The sequence below is a fragment of the Lemur catta genome, chromosome 2 (assembly GCF_020740605.2).
Source record: "Lemur catta isolate mLemCat1 chromosome 2, mLemCat1.pri, whole genome shotgun sequence".
Lineage (NCBI taxonomy): Eukaryota > Metazoa > Chordata > Mammalia > Primates > Lemuridae > Lemur > Lemur catta.
In genome coordinates, this window is record NC_059129.1 from 64,016,807 (window position 1) to 64,042,960 (window position 26,154).

Consider the following 26,154-nt stretch of genomic DNA (forward strand, 5'->3'; position numbering starts at 1 on the left):
TTGAACTTGGGAAGAAAACAGATAAGCTGAAGCCAGACAAGGAAGTTCACACAGCCCTCCCTTGGTAGAGCCATCTTCCCTGCATGGCTGAGAACACAATCCATCAATAATTTAATTCAGTTACATTTGCTTATAAGAAAGCAACTACTTTGTTTTGAGGCTTTAATTCTGATTGTTTATCATAATTCACAAGATGAAGTAACCCATTATTATGGCAGTGGTAGTAACATCACTAAAAGGGAAAAGGGGGATGTATTTCTCTTCTGTCATGAACATTTTATTATTTCTCAGACATTTCTCTAGGGTTTTATATGCTGTTCTCTTGTGTTAAATAATATTTATATGTAAATGGGATAATGCTGCAAATTGCTAGGAAAAAAACCCACTAAGACAATTCTGAAAATTCACTTAAGTTTTCTATACTGGATATCTTTGAACAATATAATAAAAAACCTATGCCTGTTGAAGTTAAATGACCTTTGTTACAAATCAACCTTTTTTATACTTCATATTGGGAAGCATAGCAGTACTGTAATTTGTATAGTTCTGCAAGACTTGCTGGATGTCACAGTAAGTAAAAATGGCTTTACTTAAATATATAGTAATTTGTCCTTTATTATTATGAGACAGAAAACCTTATTTGTTTCCCCCCTCGAACAAATAAGGTTGTTTTAAGCAAATTGAAAATTTCCCCTAGGTTCTAAAAATAGCCTCTACTGTTTTTTAGTATTGTTATCACTTTAAAATTTTACTCTAGTTTCAGAAAACATCACTTGTGTTTCTTGGGTGGAAAAATGCATATTCATGTGCTCATCATGACATGGTAGAAAGAACACAGACTTGGAATAAGTCATAGTAAGATTTTAGTCCTGACACAATGTTTTATCATGTGCATTTTACTTAATCTTTCCAATTCTCAATTTCCCAGCCTGTAAAATAGGGCTAATCACACTACTTTTGCACAGTTGTTACGAGAATCAAATGAGGAAAACCTTTTTATTGTGAAAAAAAGCTTAGACTAATAGAAAAGTTGCAAAAATAGTAGAGGTCCATATACTTTTCACCCAGCTTTTCCTAATAATTCACACATTGTGCAACGATTATAAAGTTGTCAAAACCAACAAGTTAACATTGGTTTAATACTGTTAACTATAGACTGTATTAATAACATTTCAGCCATTTCCTCACTAATGTCCTTCTGTTCTAAGATCTAATCCAGGATTCCACGTTGCATGTAGTTGTCAGGTCTCCTCAATCTCTTCTAGTCTGTGACCGTTTCTCAGTCTTTCTTTGTTTTTTCATGACCTGGACACTTTTGAAAGGTACTGGTCAGTTTTTTGTAGATTGTCTCTCACTCTGGGTTTTTCTGAGGTTTTCTCATGATTAGATTGAGGTTGTGCAGTTTTGGCAAGAATATCACAGGTATGATATCAACACAACTTGTTACTGGTGATATTAACCTTGATCTCTTGGTTAAGATGGTATCTGCTGGGTTTCTCCACTCTAGAGTTGCTATTTTATCACAAAATACCCCAGGGCAGATATTTTAGACTATGTAAATATCCTGTTTCCCCACTAATGTTGGCATCCCTCAGTGGATCTTGCCTGCAAGTGTTATTGCTAAAGTGTTCTGATGGTTATTTTCTAATATTTATTCCTTCTACTTTTATTATTGGAATTCTTCTGTAAGGAAAATTTGTCCTTTCTCCCTCATTTATTTATTTAGTTATTTATGTCAGGGTACACTCGTGGTTATGTATTTCATTCTGTGGGTTATAATCCAGTACTACTGTTTTTGATTTTGTTGTTCCAATTGTTCCAGCTTTGGCTGTTGGGAGCTCGTTCAGGTTGGTTCCAGTGCCCTTTTGACACGTCTCCTTCCTCTTTTCAAGCACATCCTCTCTCTCTGGCACCACAAGATGCTCCAGACTCATCTTGTATTTTCCCTGCCTTAGTCCGGAATCATCAACCACTTCTCCAAAAGGCCTTGTAAATTCCCTTAAAAAATAAATTAGCTATTTGTCACCTAACATACATTTTTCTAATTCTTGATAGTTTTTGTGTGTGTGTGTGTGTGTGTGTGTGTGTAGATACATTTCTCTTTTGATCTCCTTCAGAGGTCGTTTTTAGAAAAGAAACTAACACTTGCCTACAATAGGAGGCTACAGATCCATATTCTCTTTGCCCCTGAAATTGTATAGGGACAATCTGGCTTGTCACTGAAATTCAAAACTTTATCTCATGACATTTTTCATTTCAGGGCATGATATAGTTTTCTATCATTTATTGATAGCTTTTAAAAATTATGTAATTTTTTTCTTTTGGTCATCTGTTATATAGCCAAGCTTAGATGACTAGAAGATAGCATATAATCTAATAGGTGAAATATCTTACGATATTGTTGTGACTTTGGGAAAATCATTTAATCCTTTAGCAGTTCAGTTTCAGAGTTATTTTAGAGCTCATTTTATTAATGTAATTATGGTAGAAGTAAAAGTGTGCTAAAGAGCTTGTCTTTTTTGTAGAGTCTGATTCATTTTTGACGTTGATAGGAAAATGTGTATTTTAATTTGCTATGAGTAACCACTAGGGGGCGATCATGGGTAACTAATTACCCATTTGCTATTTATTTAAGATGTTCTCACACTGAAAGATCGAAAATACAGTGGAGGGGTAGGGGGCAGATACCAGCAAGTGGCATAAATAAAATACTTGGAATGACAATATCATACAAAATACAGTACAAGGATAAAAGTATTAATATTAAAATATTAAGAGATATTTTTATATGTGATGAAAGGTGATCTAGGAATAAAATTCTGAACCTTCATGCACTCAAACATATCATTGAAATATATCAGTATATATAAGTATTTAAATGTTTATCTTAAAATATTAACTATTTCTTAACTTTTATAGGATTAAAGTGTTATATTTTGCAGTTATCTTGGTAGTTCTTCAAAACCTTAGACTTGCCATATTTTTAGTAGGTTATGAATAATGTAGGGGAGAAAATATAACTTTTTCTCTCACTCATCACTAGGTTTATGGTCGAGGCCCTATAACACAAGACAGATTAATAAGAGAAAAACATACACATTTATTTAAGTTTTATGTGACATGGGAACCTTCATATGGAAATGAAAACCGAAAGACACAGGGAAAATTATTTTTATGCTTAGTTTGATGAAAAGTAGACAGTCATGGGAAAGTATGATCGGATAAAGGGGATATATCTGATGGTAATAAACTAGGGGGAAACTTAGCAAGGCCTGTTTGTTCATGTTCTTCTATGTATTCCTGTGTCTTCAGAGATAAGAACATTTGTTCCTCTAAGCCATCTCTGGAAGGAAGGTATTATTTAGAGGGAGGTCAGAGAATTTTTTCTAGGTTTTATGACCTGTTTCAGGGGGAAAAGGGCAAGGAGGTAGTGAGAGTGATTTTCCTCCTTTTACTGTTGTCCGAAATACTTGGGATAGCATATCCTGAACTCCATTAGTAGTATCTTTAGACATCTTTTTGATATTCAAGCTAGATCTTTAAAATTCTATCCAAATAGTCAGTATTAGAGAATACTGTAAAAGTGGCCAGATAAAGAAATCTAGAAAAGCAAACCATGAAAAAAAAAAAAAAGGACAGAAAATTAATCTGGGAAAATAAGTAAATAGGATGAAACTAGTCTAAATAAATTTGCATTTAATTCATCAAAATGTTTTTAAAAGTCATAATTCCTTTATCTGTGAAGAAGAGTGAGCCTCTCCATAGGAAATTAGAAGCTCTGATCATCTAACTTTTGTGCAGTCTCTGGCTGTAGACTTGGATGGTGTTTGTAGTTTCCTTCTCTTGTTTCCTGCGAGCAAAAAGACCAGTTTATTCAAGCTGAGCCAACTCATGCTGGACTAGCAAATTCCACACCAGTCAGCCTGCTCCTGTGGTTTTCTGGTGATCATTTGTTTTATGTTGGCTCTTTTTCTACCAGTGAGGTGGAGACTAAGTTGACCACCTTCTAAGGGTTACTAAATTTAGTCTTTCAGGCTGGAAGCATGTGATTGAGTAAATGTTTTATTTCAGTGAATGAAGAGTTACCTGTGGTTTCTGTCTTCAAATTTTGGGAAATTACATTTTGAATTTTAAATTTTTATTACTGTTATGTCAGTGGTGTTTATGTCAGTGAATAAAGTAGACTTTTCTGAAACAAGGGTGCCAGCTGAGATGCTGGAAATTCCACCTTAAATGTATCCTTTCCTTAATATCAGGCATACTTGTCTGAACAGTTAACCAATTAAGATTACCTACCACACAACTCCCCCAGATCATCTCCTCCAGGTTGAATTATTGAAGACTTCCATTTAAATAATATGTTAAGTGATAGCATTTAGCAATAGGAATTTGCTAAATCTCTTTTGTCACTGAAAGTTAACAAGAAATAAATCATAAGATTAGCTTTCAGTCCTCTGATAGGGATGTTCGTTATGAACATACAGTACAAAAAAAAATGCTTAACAGTTCAGCCAAATAAACATTTATTGAGCAGGTGCAGTTTGCTAGGCTTTGTGCTACACACAGGGTTTACAGACGTGAACAAGAGGTGCATGAACTAGGCCGTGCAGGGACTCCAGTTCTTTCCCTAAGTCACCCTGCAGTTCAGGGTTATGCCCGCTGGACCTTATTTTGCTGTGTAATAATGATGGTGATGTCTGAAGCCTGTTTCAGTTCTTAAATTCTGGTTGTAACTGATAAGAGAGCTAACTGTGCTAAAGCTTCAGATCAAGTTGCCAGTTTAATAAGCGATCGTGTGTTCTGCATCCTTTCCTCTCCATTTTTCATACACCCTTTTCTCTGATTTTCTACTCCAATTCCTTGTCGTGTCCCCAGCTAGAAAATTATAGGATGTTGGAATCTGAAGAAAGCTGGCAATTTGAAAGCATGTTGAAACACCATTTAGTATTTTTCAGTTTGGACTTTTAACTTCAAGTTTGCCACATTTTATTATTCTAAAATCCCAGTAAATTAGAAACCAAATAAATGATATGTGAGTGACTTATTTGTTACTGTTTCTTTAGAGAGTAGATACTTTTCTCTGGTTTTCACTAGAATCAGAAACATTTGTTTAACTGTGGTTAGGTATCACTTTCAGATGACCCTGAAGCAATAGAATGACAGTGAGGTGTCAGCCTATAGTTGGATGTTTGCTGTGGATAACTGATGGTTGGTTATATGTGTTTATTTCTTTTTTCCATTTAAAATTTTGCAGTATTCAGTTGACCTCTGGAAACCTTAGTTTCCTCATTTATAAAATAGGATATCTAACTTGCATAATTTGCAGATAGTAAAGAGTTCAGAAAGAATCATCTTGATAAACGCCAAAGTTTTATAGAAATGTAAGCTATTATTATTGAAACATCACTAAGTGTTACTCTGTTTTTTTAATTGCTAATAACAGTAGTCTATTTGTGCTAAGTTTCCCATTAGGAATGTAGAAATGACGTTTTTTTTATTTAATACCTAACTGAGTAGATACAGTTAGAATTACGTAGATCACACAGCCCCAGGTGACAGATGACCCTCAAATCTTGTTTTCTGAGTCTATTTGTGTATAGTCCTTGTAGAAGAATATGGAAAAGACAAAACAAACCCACTGGCCCGCCTGCCACCCGTATTCCAGAACAGATAGCTCTCCTTTTTCCTCTGATGATTAAATCAGTAGGTTTTTTTGATATGCAGCTGACCTTTCTTTTGATCTACTGACAACCCTGAAAGTGGTCTGCTTAATCAGTTTCTTCATCAGATTACTTAACGATTATTCCATTTAGTCCTTATTTTGTGAATTTTTGACATTTCACTACTTCCTGAAAACAATGGGGTCAGTCAAAATGTAGAAACTTTGACTTGACCTTCCCCCAAGGGAAATTTGATGAAAGAAAATTTGTATACTCCGAGGTCTAGAAAGAAAATGTTCTTCATGGCTTCAGGGGAGGGGCCTAGGACATATGTCCTGCTTTTTTTTATAATTTTTGGTCAGTACTCTTCAAGGGGACTCCCATGAGTATTCAGAGGTACATTTGCATATAAAATGGAGCTTATTTTTTTAATTTCACAAACTAGTTTGTACATACTTTATACAAATAATTGTAGCATATAATCATAATATATACTTAGCATTTTATAATTTACAACATGATTTTCCATTGACCAAAGGACAGGTCTCATTATGACAATCTTAAAAAAGAGGAAAAAAGACTGAGGTAACTTATAATTGTCTAACATTATACAGCTAGTAGGTGGCAGAATTAGAACCAAAATCTGTGTTATCTCTATAACATCGTAAGCTTCATAAGCCTGTGAAAAGTTCTCATCAAAGAGAAATGAATTAACTCTTACAGAGCGGAAGAAGAAATATTTAATATACCATAAGAGGTAATTTGCTGAATTATAGGAATAGCAGCAATGTTTTCCAGCTGTGTTACAGTCTTCAAATTGCTGAAATGATTTTTTTTTAAGGTCCTATAAGGAAGTAGAGGGAGGAACTAGATTCAGATTTTTCTAATGAGGAAACCAGAAACAAAACATACAAGTAAATTAAGGAATATTAAACAACACACCAGGTCCAACCTACTCAAGATAGCTTAGTTTAATAGTAAAACTGACAACCTTGTTAATGATAGTTACTCTAAAGCTGCAGTCCCCAAGCCCCAGGCCTCAGCCTGGTACCAGTCCGCAGCCTGTTAGGAACCAGGTGGCACGTCACCGCCTGAGCTCTGTACACCCCACTCTCTGCCTGTGGAAAAATTGTCTTCCATGAAACTGGTCCCTGGTGCCAAAAAGGCTGGGGACCACTGCTCTAAAGTATTGAATGCTTACTATTTTTAAAGAATGCTACAGCTAGATGTAGTTAAAGTGGCAAAAACAGATTTTATCCAGGAACTATTACAATAGGGGAAGAGAGACTTTGGTATAGAACTGGACAGGTGGGGATTTATAACCAAGCAGCAAGATGGATGAAAAATTACTGAGAGGAAAGAAACATCAGGGGTAGGGGAATTGTGGTTAAACAGACCTAGCAGAATTCTTATTGAAAGCAGGCCAGGGTGATCAGATACTAAGGGTGGGGGATGAGGAATTTGATCAGATATTGAGGGTGGAAAGTTCTCTCAACTGAGAGATTCTGGCTACAACTGGACTATTCTGTGGGTGAAATAATCTTGCTGAAAGGCAGGGAAAAGGGTGGGGATGTGGGAGAAGAAGGAACGCCTAAATTTAGGGACAGAAAAATGAATGGGAAAACTAATCTAATGGGAGGAAAAGTCATAGTGAAGGCAGACAGTAACTGGGAAGTCCATGAGTGGGTGGTGAGAGTAGAGAGAGCCCTTAATGTTCTTGGAAGTGTCTTTGGTTAGAGGATCCCAGACTAGTGGGTCTGGGATGACTCCCTAATCGTGACATAGAGGGGTGAGGCAATCAGAGAGGAATTAGGTGTCCGCGTCTCCCAATATCCCACAAGATGGAGAAACCTCTCAGTTGTCATTTTGTTTCAAGGGAGAGGAAACTGTTGAATAGTAGAGGCTCAGTCTGTGAAGATAATTTTATCTGCACCTGAATTATCATGACCCAGATATTGAACACACAGTGAACATAATTGAATTTTGTCTCTAGAAACCCTCAGCCCTTTCTTGCTATTGCCTTAAGAAGGTATTCAGTGTCCAAAAGGGAATTGTTATAACTGTCAGAGCATAGAAGGAGGTTACCTACGTAGTGGATTACAGTGGAGTCTCCTGGGAATTTTAAGTTCATTAAATAGGCATTTAGGGTGCATGAGAAGCATGTAGGGCCTCAGTAAATCCTGGGGGCATAACGGTCCAGGTGTATTGTTTATTTTCCCAGGTGAAGACAAACAAGTATTGGAATTCTTTATGAAGGGAATTGCTAAAAAATGGCAGAACACAAGCTGATGACTATGAAATATCGCATATTGGAAGAGATAACAGAGAGGATGGTATTAGGATTAGCACCAAGGGAAATCCAGGTTTGACAATTTTGTTGGCAAGTCTCAGATCTTGGACTGATCTCCTTTCCCTTTCCCATTTGGCTTTTTAATGGCATCGTTCGGGGGAGCCCTTCAAGTTCTTATGGTTTTCAATGATATTGGAGAATCCTGGGAAGAGGCATAGAAGGATCTATTTCTACCTTATATGGGTTCTGTATCCCATACATGTCTAATATTGGTGGAGTCTTTCGCCCATAAAGGAGAGGAATTGCTAATAGTTGATTTAAATCTTTAATTAAGTAGGTGATAGGTTGAAGGAGGCAAAGGAATCCCCCCTTGAAGGAAGTCAGACAAAACCATTTGGGGACATAGACCTGAAGGGGAAGACTCAGGGACCTATAGAGGGAGTCCTGCAGAAATTGTTACACCCAGGTCATGAGAACATACCTTCTTAAAAGGTTTACTGGGGTAGTAGAGTTGAGAAGAAAGTTGTGTTGACCAACAGGTCGCATAGAAAGGTAAATTATCAAAACCCATTGCTGGCAAAGTTGGGTGACTCTGGGGAAAGGGTGCAGGAAATGAGGTGATGTTAAGGGTAGAATGTATTGCCCTGGTGTGGATGAGAAACATAGTGGGGTGCCCTTCAGCTTGTAGCATCATTTCTTCTTGTAAGTCTACTGGTAGTTGTGGGCATTGGACATTTACTTTCCCAGAGGAAAATCGACAATTCTCCAGTAAGGAGGAGACTTAGGGTTTTTCCCTCCTTTTGAGGGCCGGGCAGTTCTGGGTCCGGCATCCTTTTTCCTCATAATATCAGCACGTGTCCAGATCAATGGGAGCCCTCCATGGTGGAGCTTGCTGTGAGTTAAATTTTTCAGATCTTTCCAACTGTTTTAATTGTAAGGCTATAAGCTTGCATTATGTATTTTTTATTTTTTTTTGAAATATTAATACTATCTTCATAATGCTGGGCTAATGTCTGGAGCCCAGGCATGTGTGCATTTTGCCAGTTAATATTATTTTCTGTAATGTGTCGTGGAACTGCAGCCTGAGACTATTTACAAAGCTTGTGTAGCCAGAGCAGAAGTTGGTTGGGAAGTCAGTTGAAGCCCTGAATGATCTTTACATGTTGTTTCTAATTGATAGTCATAGACACAATTTCATCCATTGTTGTTTACAATTTTGGATACATGACCAATCAATTTGACGAGATAGGTCTGAGGAATGGCTCCTAGTGATTTCTCTTTTACTCCCCTTTAGAGAATTAGGGATAGTCTGAGATCCTTGAAGATCTTCAGGAATAGTAGTCCATTTGGCTTTTTTAAACCAAGGGGAGGCATCTCCAGGCACATACAATATGCAGATAAGTTGATAAAAATCAGCAAATCCCAGAGAATATGCTCCTAGAATGATTCTAAATTGTTCAACAAAGCTTTCCCCTTCCTTCCTGGGATTAGGAAAGTTTTGACAATGGAATAATTTGGACATAGACCAAGGCTTAAATGCTTTCTCCTCTGTTGGCCTCACTTGGGGATGGGTACTGGCCGACCCTGGGCTTCATGTGTAGCAAATGGGGGCCCCAGGACACTTACAGTTGCAGGCAGTTGAGGGGCTGAGGGTGGAGATGATGAGGACATTCTCAGAGAGAAGGATGTGAGGGGCGCTGGGAAGGGAACATGGAGGTGCTGTGGTGAGCTCTTGGTGGTTTACATTTTTTAAGAGCCACAGTAGTTTGAGGGACATTTGAATTGCCCCCTTTTTTTTTAGCTGCTTCATACCAAGTGAAATAAGCAGACCACTGTGTACCCCAAAGTTTTATTCCTTTTTGTTCTAGGGCTCTTCTTACGTGGACCAATTTAGGGATATCCCAGGTACCCCAAAAGGGCTGCCGCAGCTGAAGAGAGTTTTTAGTAAGGTTTTGTTCTAGGGCTCTTCTTACGTGGACCAATTTAGGGATATCCCAGGTACCCCAAAAGGGCTGCCGCAGCTGAAGAGAGTTTTTAGTAAGGTTTTTCCAGTGAGAAAGAAAGCAGACAGTATTTGGGACTGTAGTGGCAAAGCATATACTCAGCAGGAGTTTGAGCAGAGGGTATTTCAGTTGACTGAGAAGTTCCCACGAGAGAAGCAGGATTAAATAGAGAGAACAGAGACGCCTCATAAAGAGCCAGGGAAGGGATTTCCAGCTTGGGAGTCAGGGAATGAATCCCTACTTGAAACAACAGAACTGGAAAGAAAGACTTCCAGCCCACTAGGTGCCTCTCAAACAAAGAAGTCTGGGCCTCTAACCCAGCTTCAGACTGTATGATCAGAATCCGAAGAATCAAAATCTGTCCTTACTGTGCTTCAGTGGACATTTATCTGGAGCACTGGATTGTGGAGTCACACTCACCACCAGATACCCACATGAGCCCACAGACTGGAGACAAAGGTCTCCATGTGTACTGAGAGTTGGTTATTGTATCTTAGGGTCCAGTGGTGGTTCGGATCCAGATCCAAATCATGGACCAAAAACTGTTAAAGAAAAACCAGAGCTGACCAGCAGTTAAAGCAGTAAAAACAGATTTTATTCAGGATACATTATAATAAGGGAAGAGACCCCAGTATAGAACTGGGCTCAATTCCAAATACAGCTTGGACAAGTGGGGATTTACAGCCAAGGAGCAGGGTAGGGGTCAGTGGATACAAAATTACTGAGAGGAAGGAAACATCAGTTGGCAGGGCAGGGGACGGAGGGGGGGGGTGGATTCTGATTGAACAGACCTTATAGGTCTCTTGCTGCAGGCAGGGCAGGGTGATCAGATACCAAGGGTGAGGGATGAGGACTTTGATCAGTATTGGAGGAAGGATTCTCTCTAAACTGACTTAGCAAGATTCTTGCCACAAGGAACACAAAAGTCTGAGGCCCAGTTGAGAAGAGGATTCAAGAAGAGTCTGATTAAAGTTTAGTTAAGAAGGACGTCTTATCACTGTGCACCAGACACTATACCAAATGCTTGATGAAAATGAGCTAATTTAATCCCCACCCAACCCTATGTGATAGATATAACTCCTTTTTTATATATAAGGGAACTGCTGCAGAAAGGTTAAGTAACCTGCTCAAGGTCACCCAGCCTGCATGTAGCACAGACAAGATTTAAACTTGGGTATCTGACTTCAAAGCCCTTGGCTTAACCATTAGGCTTTACTGCCTCCTGGACCCTTTGGGGCCTCCAGGTCTGCTTCAGTTGGTGTTTGGTTAGAATATATGTGATGTTCCAGGGACCTCTAAGAATTAAACTGTGGTTCAAGTTAAGAGTTAAAGGGGAATATTTAGAATCTATAGGTGGCTGATTGCAAAATTAGTTTTACAGACAGTAATTGAGTAATTTAGCACATAAACATTTAAAAGGGAGGCACTATATATTAAATGCCTATAACATGCATTCTGGTTATTAAAATTATAAGTAAAACTTTAAGGTAGCGACCCAAGACATAATCAACGGATCAAAAAATTATAGCAAGAATATGTGCTAAGAAAAGGCCACAGGATGATTTCATGCTCTTTTCCAGGGGCAGGTTCATTTATGTGTGTGACCCTGACGCTGAGCTTGAGTTCCTGTTAGTATTTATGGTAACTAATCTTCCTGGGACCTCTTCTAATGATTTTGGTACGCTAAGTGCTGGGCATTGCTGAGTAATAGTGAGGGCACTTTATATAATAGTACAGCAGACACTCCCTCTTTTTAATATGTAAATTAGAGTTCCAAATTCTTGAGGGTAAGAAATAACTGTCACTAAAAAAGAAGGGTTGAAAACGTCTTCCTTAAAAAATGCCATATTCTGAAAAAAAGAAAAAGTCATATTCTTACAGCCTGATCTCTGCCCATATGTAGTTATCTGTTTTGCCTCATTTAGGTCAAGAAGACTTTCTCATTTGAATATAAATCTCTTTCGGAAGGGTACTTACTTTTTAACCATTCTCACTTATTGTCCAAGTTGAGCTTCACCATAATGAATAGCCATTTCTGTTGCTTTGAAAATAGAAGTAATATTTGGTCTTGGGTATTTTTTTTGGTGAGAAAGACTTTATTCTGAGAAAAAGACCTTGCACTGTCCTTCTAAGCAAACCATGGTGTCTGAGTAGATTTGGGCATAAATACTTTTAAGAGTGTAATTAGAGGCTAGGCACAGTGGCTCATGCCTGTAATCCCAGCACTTTGGGTGGCTGAGGTAGGAGGATCACTTGAGCCCAGGAGTTCAAAACCAACCTGGGCAACATAGCGAGACCCCATCTACAAAAAAAATAAAAATAGCCAGGCACGGTGGCACACACCAGTCCCAGCTACTTAGGAAGCTGAGACAGGAGGATCACTTGAGCTCAGTAGTTTGAGGTCACAGTGACCTATGATTGTGCCACTGCACTCTACTCTGGGCAACAGAATGAGGTCCTGTCTATTAAAAATAATTAATTAATTAATTAAAAAGTATAATAAGATAAGGTCTCTAGACCCCGAGTGGGACTGGGAAAGAAGGCAAAGTTGTGAGAGAGACTCTGAAAGAGAGACTGTGTTGAATCAGGATAATGGTGTACCTGCTTTGTAATTTTTCTTGAGTTCAATTGGTAACAAAATGCTATTGAAAACAATTTACTGCTGTCTTTGGCAGAAATGCATATTGATGTGTTGCCAGTGGCGCAGCCAGGATGTCGGGACTAATCTAGAAGGCTGCAGACTGCCACTCACCCACCTTCAGATTTGTCTTGACTTTCTGGCTTTTCCCAACACTGAATAGAGTGGGAGGAGCCAAGACAGAAAAGTGTGTTGTCCCTTTAGTTCTCTCCACCCCTTCCCATAGGAATCCTAAAAGATTTCCCTTTGAGTTGTGGATATGAAGACCTAGAAAATATTTTCTTAAAAATACCTCCCAATTAATACACCTTGTGTACAGTATTTCCTGGGTTTGCCAATTTGAAAACTAGAGAGGAGAATTTGTGTGGTAAATACATGGATAGTGTGAAAGCTTAGTAAGATCCAAATTTTAGCCATCCACGTACAAAGGCAGGAAATAAATTAGAAAGAAGAGGGAGCTAAAAGAGCAAGAGTGAGACCCCATCTCTACAACAAATAGAGAAATTAAATTAGGTAGGCATGGTGGTACATGCCTGTAGTCCCAGCTCCTTGGGAGGCTGAGACAGGAGGATTGCTTGAGCCCAGGAGTTTGAGGTTGCTGTGAGCTAGACTGATGCCACAGCACTCTTGCCTGGGCAACAGAGCGAGACCGTGTCTCAAAAAAAAAAAAAAAATTGAAAAAAGATTTGCTGGAAAATTTAATATTCTCAGTAAAATTTATTGATGACTTGAGAGTCTTTTTTTTTTTTTGAAAATTTTCTTTTAGTTGAAATGCCATTTGTTTTGAAATGCCAATTGATTATTGGTTACTTATAGTCAGATAGGTAGTTGTGAAGCCATAAACTACAGACTGTTGAAAATTCTAGCAGTCTCTTTTTAATAGAATTTGGCAAACTGATTCTAAAATTTATATATAAAAAGAACAAAGCAGGAGGACTTACATCATCTGACTTTGAAACTTAACCTAAAGCTATTGTAATCAAGGCAGTGTGATATTGGAAAAAGGACAGGCTCAATGGAATAGAGAGTCCAAAAATAGACCCTCACATATGTAGAATTTGACAAGGATGCCAAAGCAATTTAATGGGGAAAGGAAGTTATCTTCAATATATGGTGTTAGGAAAAGTGTTTAATCTATGTGGGGAATAACAAAGAACTTTAATTCCTCCCTGACACCACGGACAAAAATTAACCTGAGATGAATCAGGACCCAGACTTAAAAGCTAAAACATTACAGCTTCTAAAGGACAACATCTTTGCAATTTATCTTAGGACACAGAGAGCACTACCATTAAAAAATTGATAAACTGGGCTTCATCAAAAATAAAAGCATCTGCTTATCAGAAGATAATGTCAGGAAAATAAATAGGCAAGCCACAGACTGAGAAAAATATTTCTAATGCCTATATTTGAAAAAGGGTGGCTTGTATCCAGAATATATTAAAAAAATCTTAAAATGGAATAATTAAAAGGCGGCAATCTAATTTTTAAGATGAGCAAAAGATTTGAATACACATTTCAAAAAATAAGATGTATCTGGTCAAAAAGCACATGAAAAAGTGCTCATCATCATTAGTTATCAGGGAAATGCAACATGAGATACCACTGCTTACCCATCAAGATAGCTAAAATGAACAAGATTGACAACACTGAATGTCAGGGAGGATGTGGATCTCTCATTTATTGCTGGTGGGGGTAGAAAACAATACAACTACTCTGGAAAATTGTTGGCAGTAATTCCACCCTATGTATTTATCCCAGAGAAATGAAAATATGTGTCCACAAAAGTTGTATGCAAGACTGTTCATAGCAGCTTCATTGAGAAGAGCCCCAAAGTAGAAAACCCTAGTGTGTATGGTAGGAAAAAACAAACTAGCAGTTTTCTCACACTATACTGTCAACACAGACCATTCTGCGACCAGTTGTGGGGATTTTCTGACACCAGCCGGGTGACCTACAATTCAATCTAATTCTGACACTAAGCAGCGTTAGTGCAGTCAGACCCCTCATAGGTTAAGGGCTCAGTATCACAAGACTACTGCTACTTTCCACACCAACTGTAGGTTCCCAGGTTACTCACAACTTCTGTCCAGCTTGGCTAGAAATTGGAGGTTACCACAACCTCCTTCTTAGGTTCAATAATTTGCTAGAGCAGCTCACAGAGCACAGGAAAACACTATGTTTACCGGTTATTAAAAAGAGTATTTTAAAGGATTCAGATGAACAGCCAGATGAAGAGGTACTTTGGGGTAAGTATGTGGGAAGGGGTGCAGAGCTTCCATGCCCTCTCTGGGTGTGCTGCCCCCGGCATCTCAATGTGTTCAACCCAGAAGCTCCGCAAATCCCTTAGTGCAGGGATTTTTATGGAGGCTTCATGGTGTGGGCATAATCGATTATTAACTCAATTTCCAGCCCCTCTCCCCTTCCTGGAAGATGGGGGAATGGAGCTGAATGTTCTAAGCTTCTAATCACATCTTGGTCTTTCTGGTAACCCACCCCCATCTAGGAGCCCACCAAGAGTTGCCTCATTAGAAGAAAAGATACTCCTAGTACCCAGGAAATTCCAAAGGATTAGGAGCTCTGTGTCAGGAAGTGGGGCCACAGACCAAATATTAGAACAAAAGATGCATCTAGCACCATTCAGGAAGTTACAACAATTTTGGGAGCTCTGTGCCAGGAACTGGGGACAGAGACCAAATATATATTTCTTATTATGTCTTATTATATCACACCCAAATGTCCATCAGCAAGAACCTAGATAAACGATCTGGTCTATCCATATGCTAGAACACTACTCAGCAATAAAAAGTAACAAACTACTGATACATGTAATGGCATAGATAAATCTCACAAGCATTAAAAGACATGGAAGAAGACAGACACAAAATACTTCCTACTCTATGATTTTGTTTATATAAAGTTACAGAACAGCTAAAGCTAATTTATGGTGACAGTCAGATCAGTAGTTGCTTGTGGGTGTGGAGGAAGGGGAAGAATGTTGACTTTTAGGCAAGAGGGAGCTCTGTGGGCTGATGGAAATGTTCTATCTTTTGATAGGGGTGTAGGTTAAATGTTAATACTTGTAGTCATTTGCCAAAACCAATCAAACTACAGATAAATTGTAACCTCAAATTTAAAAATCTCACAAGATTTAGCATAGTATTTTCCTATCTCTTATTCTGATTCTCTTTTCCACTTTCCTTGAAGCGTTAGCTCAGTCTCACTATACTGAGCAGATTTTTGAAAGTAAAGTAAAATTAATTTTATTATCTTCTGATATGTCCACTATACTCGATAGAGGGCATCATTTGAATTCTGGTTCAATCTTTACTGTTGTTACAGTGAAGAAGAAAAGCCATCAAGAAGAACAAAATAGCGTAGCAATGTGAACTTGCAATGATTTGGCAATTTTTTGAAGTTATTTAATCCTGATAAATTAAAATCTCTTGAAGTCCATTTATTCATTCATCCTTTCAGCCCTCTACTTATTTGCTCTTTCATTCAGGTGAAGGTTAGTGAGCACCTCCTGTGAGTAGATGTCTGACACTGAATGGGCTGGCTAAGATGAGCCCACAACCGAGTCCCTGCCCTTAGGATATTCACAGTTTAGAAGTGATAAATGCAAAAATAAGTTCTAATGCAACAAGAAATGTACAGCACTGTACAAACCGCTGCTGTGTGTTCTTTTGAAGAAGCAATATCCTTTGCCTGGGGTGCCTGTGGGAAGGTTTTATACAGGAAATGATATTGAAGCCAGGTTTGTAAGAATAGTTTGTCAGAGTTGTGGACAGGAGTTGGAAGAAAGGAAGACATTTTAAGCTGATGACTAGAAATTTAATTAAAGAGTTCAATGAGTCTTTTATCCTCCCTTTATGTGAAGATTCTGTTAATACCTATTGATGATAGAAGCCTTTATCATTGGCATAATGTTTAAATTTGGACACCAAAATATTTATCTTTTTCTTACCAATGACAAGCTAATATCTACTGAGAACAAAGGATGTAACAGGCACGCTGCTTAATATTTTAATTTAATTTAATTTTCACAGCAACTCAATGCATTAATACTAATGTCCCTATAGATTAGGAAAATTGAGGGCTGAAGTCACACCCTTTATAAGTGGCTGGGCTGGGGATTCTTTCCCAGGTCTCTCTGCCTTCAAAGCCCGAGAAAGAGAGCAAAGGGCAACTCTGCCATACTGAGGTGCCTGGGGTCACTTAAAATAGAAGGGACTTAGCTGTTTTCTAAAGTATGGCCTGCCCACTTTTTGCATTCCTTTTAAGTTTCAATTCAATAGGCACTATTATTTATAAACTCAAAACAATCTGTTTATTTGTATTCCTAACTACATAATACTTTTTAGTATTATGCTTAGTTATTTGACGTATGGAAATTTGCTGATTAATCATTATCTAAGCTTTCTAGAGTATCCGTTTTATAAGTTAAATTTAAAGAATCATGGAAGTAAAAACCGTAACCTCTTTATTGCCATTTTGCTCCTAATGATTAGATTTAGAACCTTGAAGATTTTGCCCTTTCAAAATGGCTTGCTATGTAGGCGCTCAGGCTTCTCACGACTTAACAAGCATTGCGTAAGGTGTCACGTGGGAACCTCTCATGTGCTCCGCAGCCGCTCACAGCTTCTCGTCGTTCAGCTTTTGAAAGCCTTGGGAGATCTCTGCATAGTAAAAGCAGGTGGTAATCTAAGATCATACTCCACTATAAATATGGCAAAGCTTTTCTTTTAAACAAACATGTATTTTTCAGATTTAGAAGATAAATTTTTGACTAAATCTGTGATTTGTCATAGTCTAAACTTCCTTTTAGAAACTTGGTTTTTGGTGTATGGTTTTTGCCCAGTGATCACTTGACATGGGATAGTCAACCTAGCCTCTATCTCCTTCCCAGGAAAGGTTGGATTTTTGTCTAAGATTCCACCAGTATTGACTATTTCTTCTTGCCAAACATCTTGTCAAAAGTACATTGTCTGCCTTTGGTGGACCAGCGGGGTATGAATTGCTATGCCAAATGGCTGTCACCTAACAGTGGAATTAGACAACTGCTAACCATCAGACACTGGAAAACATTTCATGGAAGCAGGATAATAGGACGGTACCGTTTCAAATGCTGTAGTAGATCAAGGAGTATTTTACATTCAAGTAATACATTTTTCATGCATGTTGATACTGAGCTGGGTACAAAGATCTAATAGACAGATCTTACCTCAAGGAGCTTATGGTCCAGGAGGAGCTCATCACCTATGTGAATAGGTGCTTAATAGAAAATAGACTGATATTATGTCATAAGAGAGGTACAGTTAAGTGCCATAAAAATAAAATGTTAGTAAAGATAAATCTACAAAGGAATAAGTATAGATGAAATGCTATTGAAGTCTGGAGGAAGAAGAGATTACTTCTGATTTTGGGTTTCCAGATGAAATAGGGTCTGAAAGAAATAAGCTATGTCCTAAAAGGATTAATTGGAACCTATGATTTTAAAATATCTTACTATTAAGAAAGTGTAGTATTATGAAAAGAACATGGGCTTTGGAATCAGACTTGCCTGTACATGATCTTTGAACTCTGCCTTTTATTTATAGCTGTCTTCCATCACGTTGCTTCATTTCTTTGAACATCAGTTTTCTCTTGTGTAACATCACAGAGGAGTTGTGATGATTTAAATGATTAAATGGGATTATATTTTTTTAAAGCACCTAGCAAAATGCCTGGCACCTAATTGCCTTTCAGTAGATGTTAGTTCCTTTTGTTCTCCTGTCTGACCCATTTCAGTCGCTTCCATGGCATTAGCTTGTTTTACAAACACGAAAGCAGGGATTCCAGGTCGACGGGGATTTCAGTAGTTCATTTGCTCATCAAGCATTTGCTGACTACTTGCTTTGTATGGTGGAAATGCAGAGGAAGGGATTAATTATTTTAAGAGGCATTTCAGAAGTAGAATGGGTAGAATGTGGGAATTCAGGAAAAATCAGGGAATAGAGAAAGGGCTAAACTGATTTCATCTAGTATAATCTCTGGAATCAAACTAAGAAAGGGTAAATTGAATACTTTCCTCAGGAAAGGATTATTCTTGGCTTTAAACATGTAATTATAATAACATTAGTTGTTTTCTACCTGAAAAATTTGTTTTCTGTAAGTTTTGTACCTTTTTAAAATAATTATTTGTATCATAAAGGACCCAAATGATTTCTTTGACATGAATATACATCTGCCCTTGAATGCTGAATTTGTTCTAGAAAGTATCACTTTGCACTGTGATTCTAGCTGGCATTGCTGACATCACTAGTGTAATTATTGGCTGACTTTGTCTCCTCTTTCTTTTTCTCCCAATCAGTTTGATAAAGGCTACTCTTACAACATCCGTCATAGCTTTGGAAAAGAAGGCAAGAGGACAGACTATACACCTTTCAGTTGCCTGAAGATTATTCTAACCAATCCACCAAGCCAAGGGGATTATCATGGTAAGTGCTTCCACTGGGTATGTGGGGGAAGTACAGAAACCAAGGAGCTCTGGTAGGAAACACTGAAACAGTGTAATGGCTCTTTGCATTACTGACAGGACCTAGTTTGTAGCTTCTGTCAGTCATCAGTGTCAAGCTAGAGCTCCATTACTCTTACAGCGATTTGTCTTATTACCGAACTAGGTCAGGCAAGAGAAATTCATTCAGCTGCACTCCGGTTTGTGCTGCACTGGGCTTTTCAGTTCTCAGTTTCCGCCTTCGCCTGCTGTTCTTTCTCGTGTTCTGCAAGTGTCTTAGAAGAATGATACAAGTTTTTCAAAGCTTTTTGAAGTTGGAAAACTCTAATTTTAGAATAGTAGGTTTATTAATTTCAAAAGACTAACTGCTAAGGAAAAGCATGTTTTGTTCTCATTACTATCATCTGATTAACAAAGATTTAGTGAGCAATTGAACAAGTCGTGGTATCAGACATGTCTATCATTTGCCTGAGTCGTTAGTTTTTTTGGTTTTGTTTTGTTTTTAACTATGTCAAACTATTCTCTGTGTAGACTTCTAGTTCAACAACTTTTTTCCTAAAATAATTTTCTAAGCATACCTTGAAAAGTACCTCATTTGTCTGGTGTGTCAGAGAGTGATTTAATATATCATACTAGTAAATTTTCTCAATTACCAAAGCTGAAAACTTTTTTGTTCTAAAATCTTAAGTGAAACACAGTTTAAAAAAAAAAAACCACATACTTTCAGGCTGTTAAAGATCAAATAATCACAAACAACATTTTAAAAAAGATGTTCCACATGTCCAGAACATTAATAAATGCCTGTACATTCATTATTTAATAGATAAAGAGATGGCCAATACATATGCATTGAGTGGTTCTTGTCACTGTGTCATTCCCTTGAGGTCCTTTAAGAAATGCAGATTCTCAGGCCCCACCCTTAGATAAAATCAGAATTTATTTGCCAATTTCCCTGGGTGATCTTTATATCGTCTGAAGTTTGGAAACTCTCTTCAAACTGAACTTCCCTAGTGCTTCACAACCCTACAACCCTCCACCCCCACCTTAGGTGGGACAGGATGGCTAGAGGGGACTAGAATTGGGTATTTCTCTCCCCCTAAGTAGATTAGGCTCTGGTAAAATAGTGTCTCCTGAGGGCAGACCTTGCCGAGAAGAACACAATGCTCTAGTACTATAGTCCCCAACCCCCGGGCTACAGAGGAGCCTGTTAAGAACCAGGCTGCACAGCAGGTGGTGAACGAGGTGAGTGGTGGGCTAGGAGAGAAGCTTCAGCTGTATTTGTAGCCGCTCCGTATCACTGTCTGAGCTCTGCCTCTTGTCAGATCAGCAGCGGCATTAGGAGCTCTCATGGGAGCAAGAACCCTGCTATAAACTGCACATGCGAGCGATCTAGGTTGCATGATTCTTGTGAGCATCTGGTGCCTGATGATCTGAGGTGGAGCTAAGGCGGTGATGCTAGCACTGGGGAACGGCTGCAAACACAGTTATCATTAGCAGAGAGGTTCGACTGCACAGAGACCATAATAAATCAGTTGCTTGCAGACTCATATCAAAACCCTATCAGTGAGTGGCAAGTGACAATTAAGCTGCATCTGGTGTCAGGCTTTAAGTCAGAATCCGACACTTATTTTAGTCTACACCATGGCCCGTCCATTATTTTATTTACATACTTCAGTCCACGCCTCTGTCCCACACTGCACACTTGTCTCAGTCACAGCTTTGGTAAGCCCACAAGCTAACCCTAGCAAAAATGAGTAAAAAACAAACGTCACTGGAGAACTTCTTTGAAAAGGGGGGAAAGATCCAACGATGAAATAGCAGAAGATTCTAAGACTGCCAACAAAATGAAAACTGCATTTAAAAGAAAAAACCAAGAGTCCTACTTAAATTACAGGTTCATTGCAACAGGTGACTCGCATTCTCCAAGCCCGCTTTGTATAATATGTGGAGACCAGCCGTCCAGCGAAGCCACAAAACCTTCAAAACTGCTTCACCACATGGAAACCAAGCACCCTGCATTAAAAGACAAGGCTTTGGAGTTTTCCAAAAGAAAAAAATGTGAACACGAAGAACAGAAGCAATTATTGAAGGCCACCACCTCATCAAATATGTCTGCACTGAGAGCATCATTCTTAGTGGCTGACCACATTGCTAAAGCTAAGAAGCGCTTTACTATCGGTGAAGAGTTGATCCTGCCTGCTGCTAAGGACATTTGCCATGAACTTTAAGGAGAGGGCTGCCATTCAAAAGGTGGCAGGTGTTCCTCTTTTGACTAGCACCATAACTAGACGAAATGATGAAATAGCAGAGGATATTGAAGCACAGTTGTTAGTGAGGAATAATGAGTCACCATGGTACACAATCCAGGTTGATGAGTCTACCAGTGTTGACAGCAAGGCAACAATGCTTGTTTTTGTGCGATGTATTTTTCAGGAAGATGTGCATGAGGATATATTATGTGTACTTTTGTTGCCAGCCAACACCACAGCTGCAGAACTATTCAAGTCTTTGAATGATTACAGATCAGGAAAACTGAATTGGTCATTTGGTGTTGGTATATGCAGGGACAGAGCAGCTGCCATGACTGGATGGCTTTCTGGTTTCATTACTCGGGTCAAGGAGGTCACTTCTGAATGTGAGTCTATGCACTGTGTCATCGTAGAGAAATGCTGGCTGAAAAATGTCACCTGAGCTAAAGAACATTTTGTAGGATCTGATTAAAATTATCAACCACATTAAAGTACATGCTCTTAACTCATGTCTGTTTGTGCAGCTCATGAGGAGATGGACGCAGAGCACACACACCTCTTATAAACAGAAGTGAGATGGCTTTCTAAAGGTAGACTTGCAGAGTTTTTGAGTTACGAGAGCCGCTCCAGAAATTTTAGAAAAATAGTCACCACTGGCAGCACATTTCAGTGACACAGAATGGGTTGCAAAACTTGCTTACTTGTGTGACACAGTCAACCTGCTCAACGAACTCAATCTGTCACTTCAGGGGAGAATGACAACTGTGTTCAAGTTGGCAGATAAAGTGGCTAAATTCAAAGCTACACTGGGATTATGGGGGCAACGAGTGAACATTGGGATTTTTGACATGTTTCAAACATTAGCAGAGATTTTGAAACAAACTGAGCCAGGACCTTCTTTCTCCCAGCTGGTGCATGGTCACCTATCTCAGCTTTCAAAAGAGTTTGAACATTACTCCCCAACCACAAAAGACCCCCAAACTGGGAAGGAATGGATCCGTGACCCATTCATGAATAAGCCAGGTGAATCGACTTTGTCCATGCTAGAAGAGGATCAACTGCTGGATATCACAAATGATAGTGGCCTTAAAAGTATGTTTGAGACAACTTCAAATCTGCATATGTTCTGGATTAAAGTCAAGGCAGAAAATCCTGAGATTGTCACAAAAGCACTGAAAAGCCTGCTTCTATTTCCAACTTCCTATCTTTGTGAAGCAGAGTTTTCTGCAGTGACAGCAACCAAAATGAGATTACGGAGTAGACTGGGCATAAGCAACACACTTTGAGCGTCACTGTCTCCCATCACCCCCAGAGGGGACTGTCTAGTTGCAGGAAAATGAGCTCAGGGTCCCCACTGATTCTGCATTATGGTGAGTTGTATAATTATTTCATTATATATTACAGTGTAATAATAATAGAAATAAAGTCCACAATAAATGTAATGCGCTTGAATCATCCCGAAACCATCCCTCCCACTCTGGTTCATGGAAGAATTGTCTTCCATGAAACCAGTCCCTGGTGCCAAAAAGGTTGGGGACCGCTGCTCTAGTATATTTTGAAATGTTTCCTTTTCCCCTCTTCCTGCTGGAAGCATGAGGATATTTTCTCTGCTGTTTACTATGAGGTAGAGCTCTTGGAAGTAAAACTCACAAAAGTATGGGGGCCCCCTATGATGGGGGCCCCCTGGAGTTTTTAACTCTCAGACATGTCCACACTGAGACTCCAGCAATTTGTCAAGTATAGTTTAGGGTTTCCGACCCGGGTCCTGGTTCCATGGAGATTCTACTTGTGGGTTTCTGCTCTAGTAAGTTGTAATTCTCTGTATTTGCTTGTCTTTCTCTCCAATTTTGAGGGATGTGGCTTGCCCTGTGACCTCACTTCTCTGTTGGATCTAAGAAGAGTTGTTGATTTTTCAATTTGTTCAGCTTTTTTTCTTGTTTAGGATGGAGTGGCAACTTCTAAGCTCTTTATGTGCCCAACCCAAATCTGGAAGTCAGTCTATCCTTCTTTGTTTTATGGTATTTGCAAAACATTTGCATCGCCTAGGTTGACATTATTTTGTTAACCAACACTACCTGAGACAGTTCTTCAACCAGTTATGAATCTACATAGGTATAATTATATTCTGGCCTATGTTTAGTCATTTCTTTTGTAAATGTATGTTGGGAAGCTTTGCCAAACAATTAGCTGTAATCAGTGTTAGTTGTATACCCATTCACCTCATCTTCTGTTATCTTGTTAGTTCAACCCTTTCTAATTTGAAAATCATGCACTTTGATGTGGCAGATAGAAGCAAGATAGGTGTTGACAAGTTCTATTTTCTTTCTATCATCTGTTAAAATAACACCAGCTTCTCTGTTTCTTTTGTTTTCTTCTAATACTAAGCATAGTTTCATAAGACCTTTTTGTGGTCAATAGCACTTTGGCAATCTTCAGTTTCTTCTTGGCTTTGTACTTTCTGACCTTTCATACAAGTCTAGCGATTATTTAAAGTGTAATTTGGATAATTCAGGTTAGTCTGTCTCCTTTTTTTGCCCTTTAATAATTCTGGGCTTAACCAAGAATTCTTTGTGTACTCTCATTTCTATCTCATTGGGACCCTTTGGAATTTTGTTGTCAGATTTTTCAAGAATAATAATAGCTACCACATGTTGAGTGCTATGTGCTGGAAGCATGTAAGAGCTTTATATTCCATTCTCATAGGAAATTTGTGACGTGGGTGCTATTATTTCCCTCACTTGATGGGAAGTAAAGCCTTCTCAAGAAAAAGATAAAAAATTTGCGTAAGGTCTTCCAACTATTAATAGTAAGTGGTAATCAGATTCAAACCCAGGCACTATAGCTCCAGATTCTGTGTATTATACAGTTTCTTAAGATGTTTTCTTTTACTAAAAATTATTAGTTTTAATCTGAATAAAGTATATACTATACATTACATAAATTTCATAGTTAGTAGGACTCCACAGTGTTATAATGGATGTTTTTATGTATAGTTAAGATTTTTAGTAAATACATTTGTTTGGCATCTTGGCTCTTTTCTTATTTTATCATCAACCAATTTCCCATTGATTTCATTAAAAATGCACAATTGTTTTCGATTAACTTACAGATTCCTCATCTGTATGACAAAGAATTAATCAGACTTTCCTGTATTTTCAAATATTTTGATTTACCATTGCTTTTTCTTATTAAAATATCTAAAATTTTCTAGATTTTGGCCTAAAACAGTTTTTACATTTTAATTCTTCTGTATTCTTATTTATGCAAATATTTCTAGTAGTCCTTCTTTATTTTTCTCATGAAATAATAGAGATGACCTGTATCTACTGTAAGTTGTTTTTCTATGAAACAATTTCTTATTGGTCCATCTCATTTCCTTCTGTGATTCCTTTAAATTTATACAGATTCTACTCTACAAGAAATAGGCATAGAATTTACATTTGCAAATGATGTGGAATTTTTATATTTCTCAGAGTTTGCACATTTTTCATTTTATTATATTATCTATCTTCCTTCCCTCATATGCCTTTCATGTAAATTTTTAGACTAGAAAAAATGTGAGATTGTTGAAAGTTTTTTAGCTTTTTGTGATTATTTGTGCTTGTTAGCAAGTAGCATAATGAAAGCTGTTTTCTTCTACCTAGTGGATGGACATCTTAGCGTGGAATGTGGCAATGTTTTATGCAACTCTTCAGCCTGTAGAACCCTGATAACCATACAGCTAAGTCGTCATTTACAGAAAGAGAGGAAAGCAGTTGCACCCATGGGCAATTAACTTTTTTATTAATAAGCTGTTAGACAATTAAGGAGAGCTTAGACGGTCTCTCGAGTGTGGTATTATACTAAGTTCTGGGTAAATAACCTTGTTTCTGTGCTGGCTTATTTTTTGTTGTCAGGGTGCCCATTCCGTCACAGCGATCCAGAGCTGCTGAAGCAGAAGTTGCAGTCATACAAGATCTCTCCCGGAGGCATAAGCCAGGTAGGTCAGATTCTGCTCTGCATCCTCAGTAATGAGGCATCCGACAGATCCTCCAGTGTTATTGAATGTTCTTGCATTGATGCTGTGTCCTGCTTGTCAGGCCTCACACCAGACGTTCTGTCTTCAAGATGAATTAAGCTAAAGCCTGGACTTTTCTGGTTTAGAATCTTTGGAAATTCTAGTTCTTCTGTCTGCTAGGCTGCATTTTTATTTTTTCTTAGTAGTAAAGGAAGCTGGAAACCTTCTCCCCCTGCCGCCTTAATTTGTTTTACCATCTTAATTGAGGACCACATTTTAAAAGATGAATTTTTAGAACAATGCATTAGAGCTTTTTAATGAAGCTGAAAATTAATGATGGCATATTTCATTTTGGGAAATTGTTTTCTGAGCAGCCAATAATGTAGTGCATACTGGCTGAATGTTCTGATAGGGATCAGTTGTTGCTGTGTTTAGTCTGCACATCTGATGGTAGTTCATTAGGTCTAATAGTCAAAACGCTTTGTCTTATGAACAGTTTAAATAAAAAGGAAATGCTCAAATTGTAAACCAAATATGTAAGAGAACATCTTTTAGTAAGTCTGCCTTTACCACAAAATAAATATTGTGACATTGCAAAGACTGTTATCTATAGTGTCCTTTCAAGTTGACTGGGATTTTGATGGAGTTGAGGAGGAGCTTCTGCTTCCTTAGCTTAAGAAGAACACTATGTATTTTAGAGCCGGAACATCTAATCATCATTTATCCTCAAAAAGTACTGTTACTTAAGGAAATAATCTTGTTTACATTGTTACTCTAGAAAACTTCACTACTTCTTCTGTGTCCAAAGTTCAGATTGAGTT

The 26,154-nt window shown here is 38.2% G+C and overlaps 1 protein-coding gene across 1 annotated transcript in view; it reads left to right on the top strand.

Moving 5' to 3' along the window:
* Positions 1-26,154, top strand: part of PRIM2 (DNA primase subunit 2) — a 269,780-nt gene that overhangs the window by 213,449 nt on the left and 30,177 nt on the right. The window contains exons 11-12 of the mRNA XM_045543797.1: positions 18,944-19,070; positions 25,233-25,315. Of these exons, the coding sequence (XP_045399753.1) occupies positions 18,944-19,070; positions 25,233-25,315 (210 nt within the window). The remainder of the gene's footprint in view (positions 1-18,943; positions 19,071-25,232; positions 25,316-26,154) is intronic.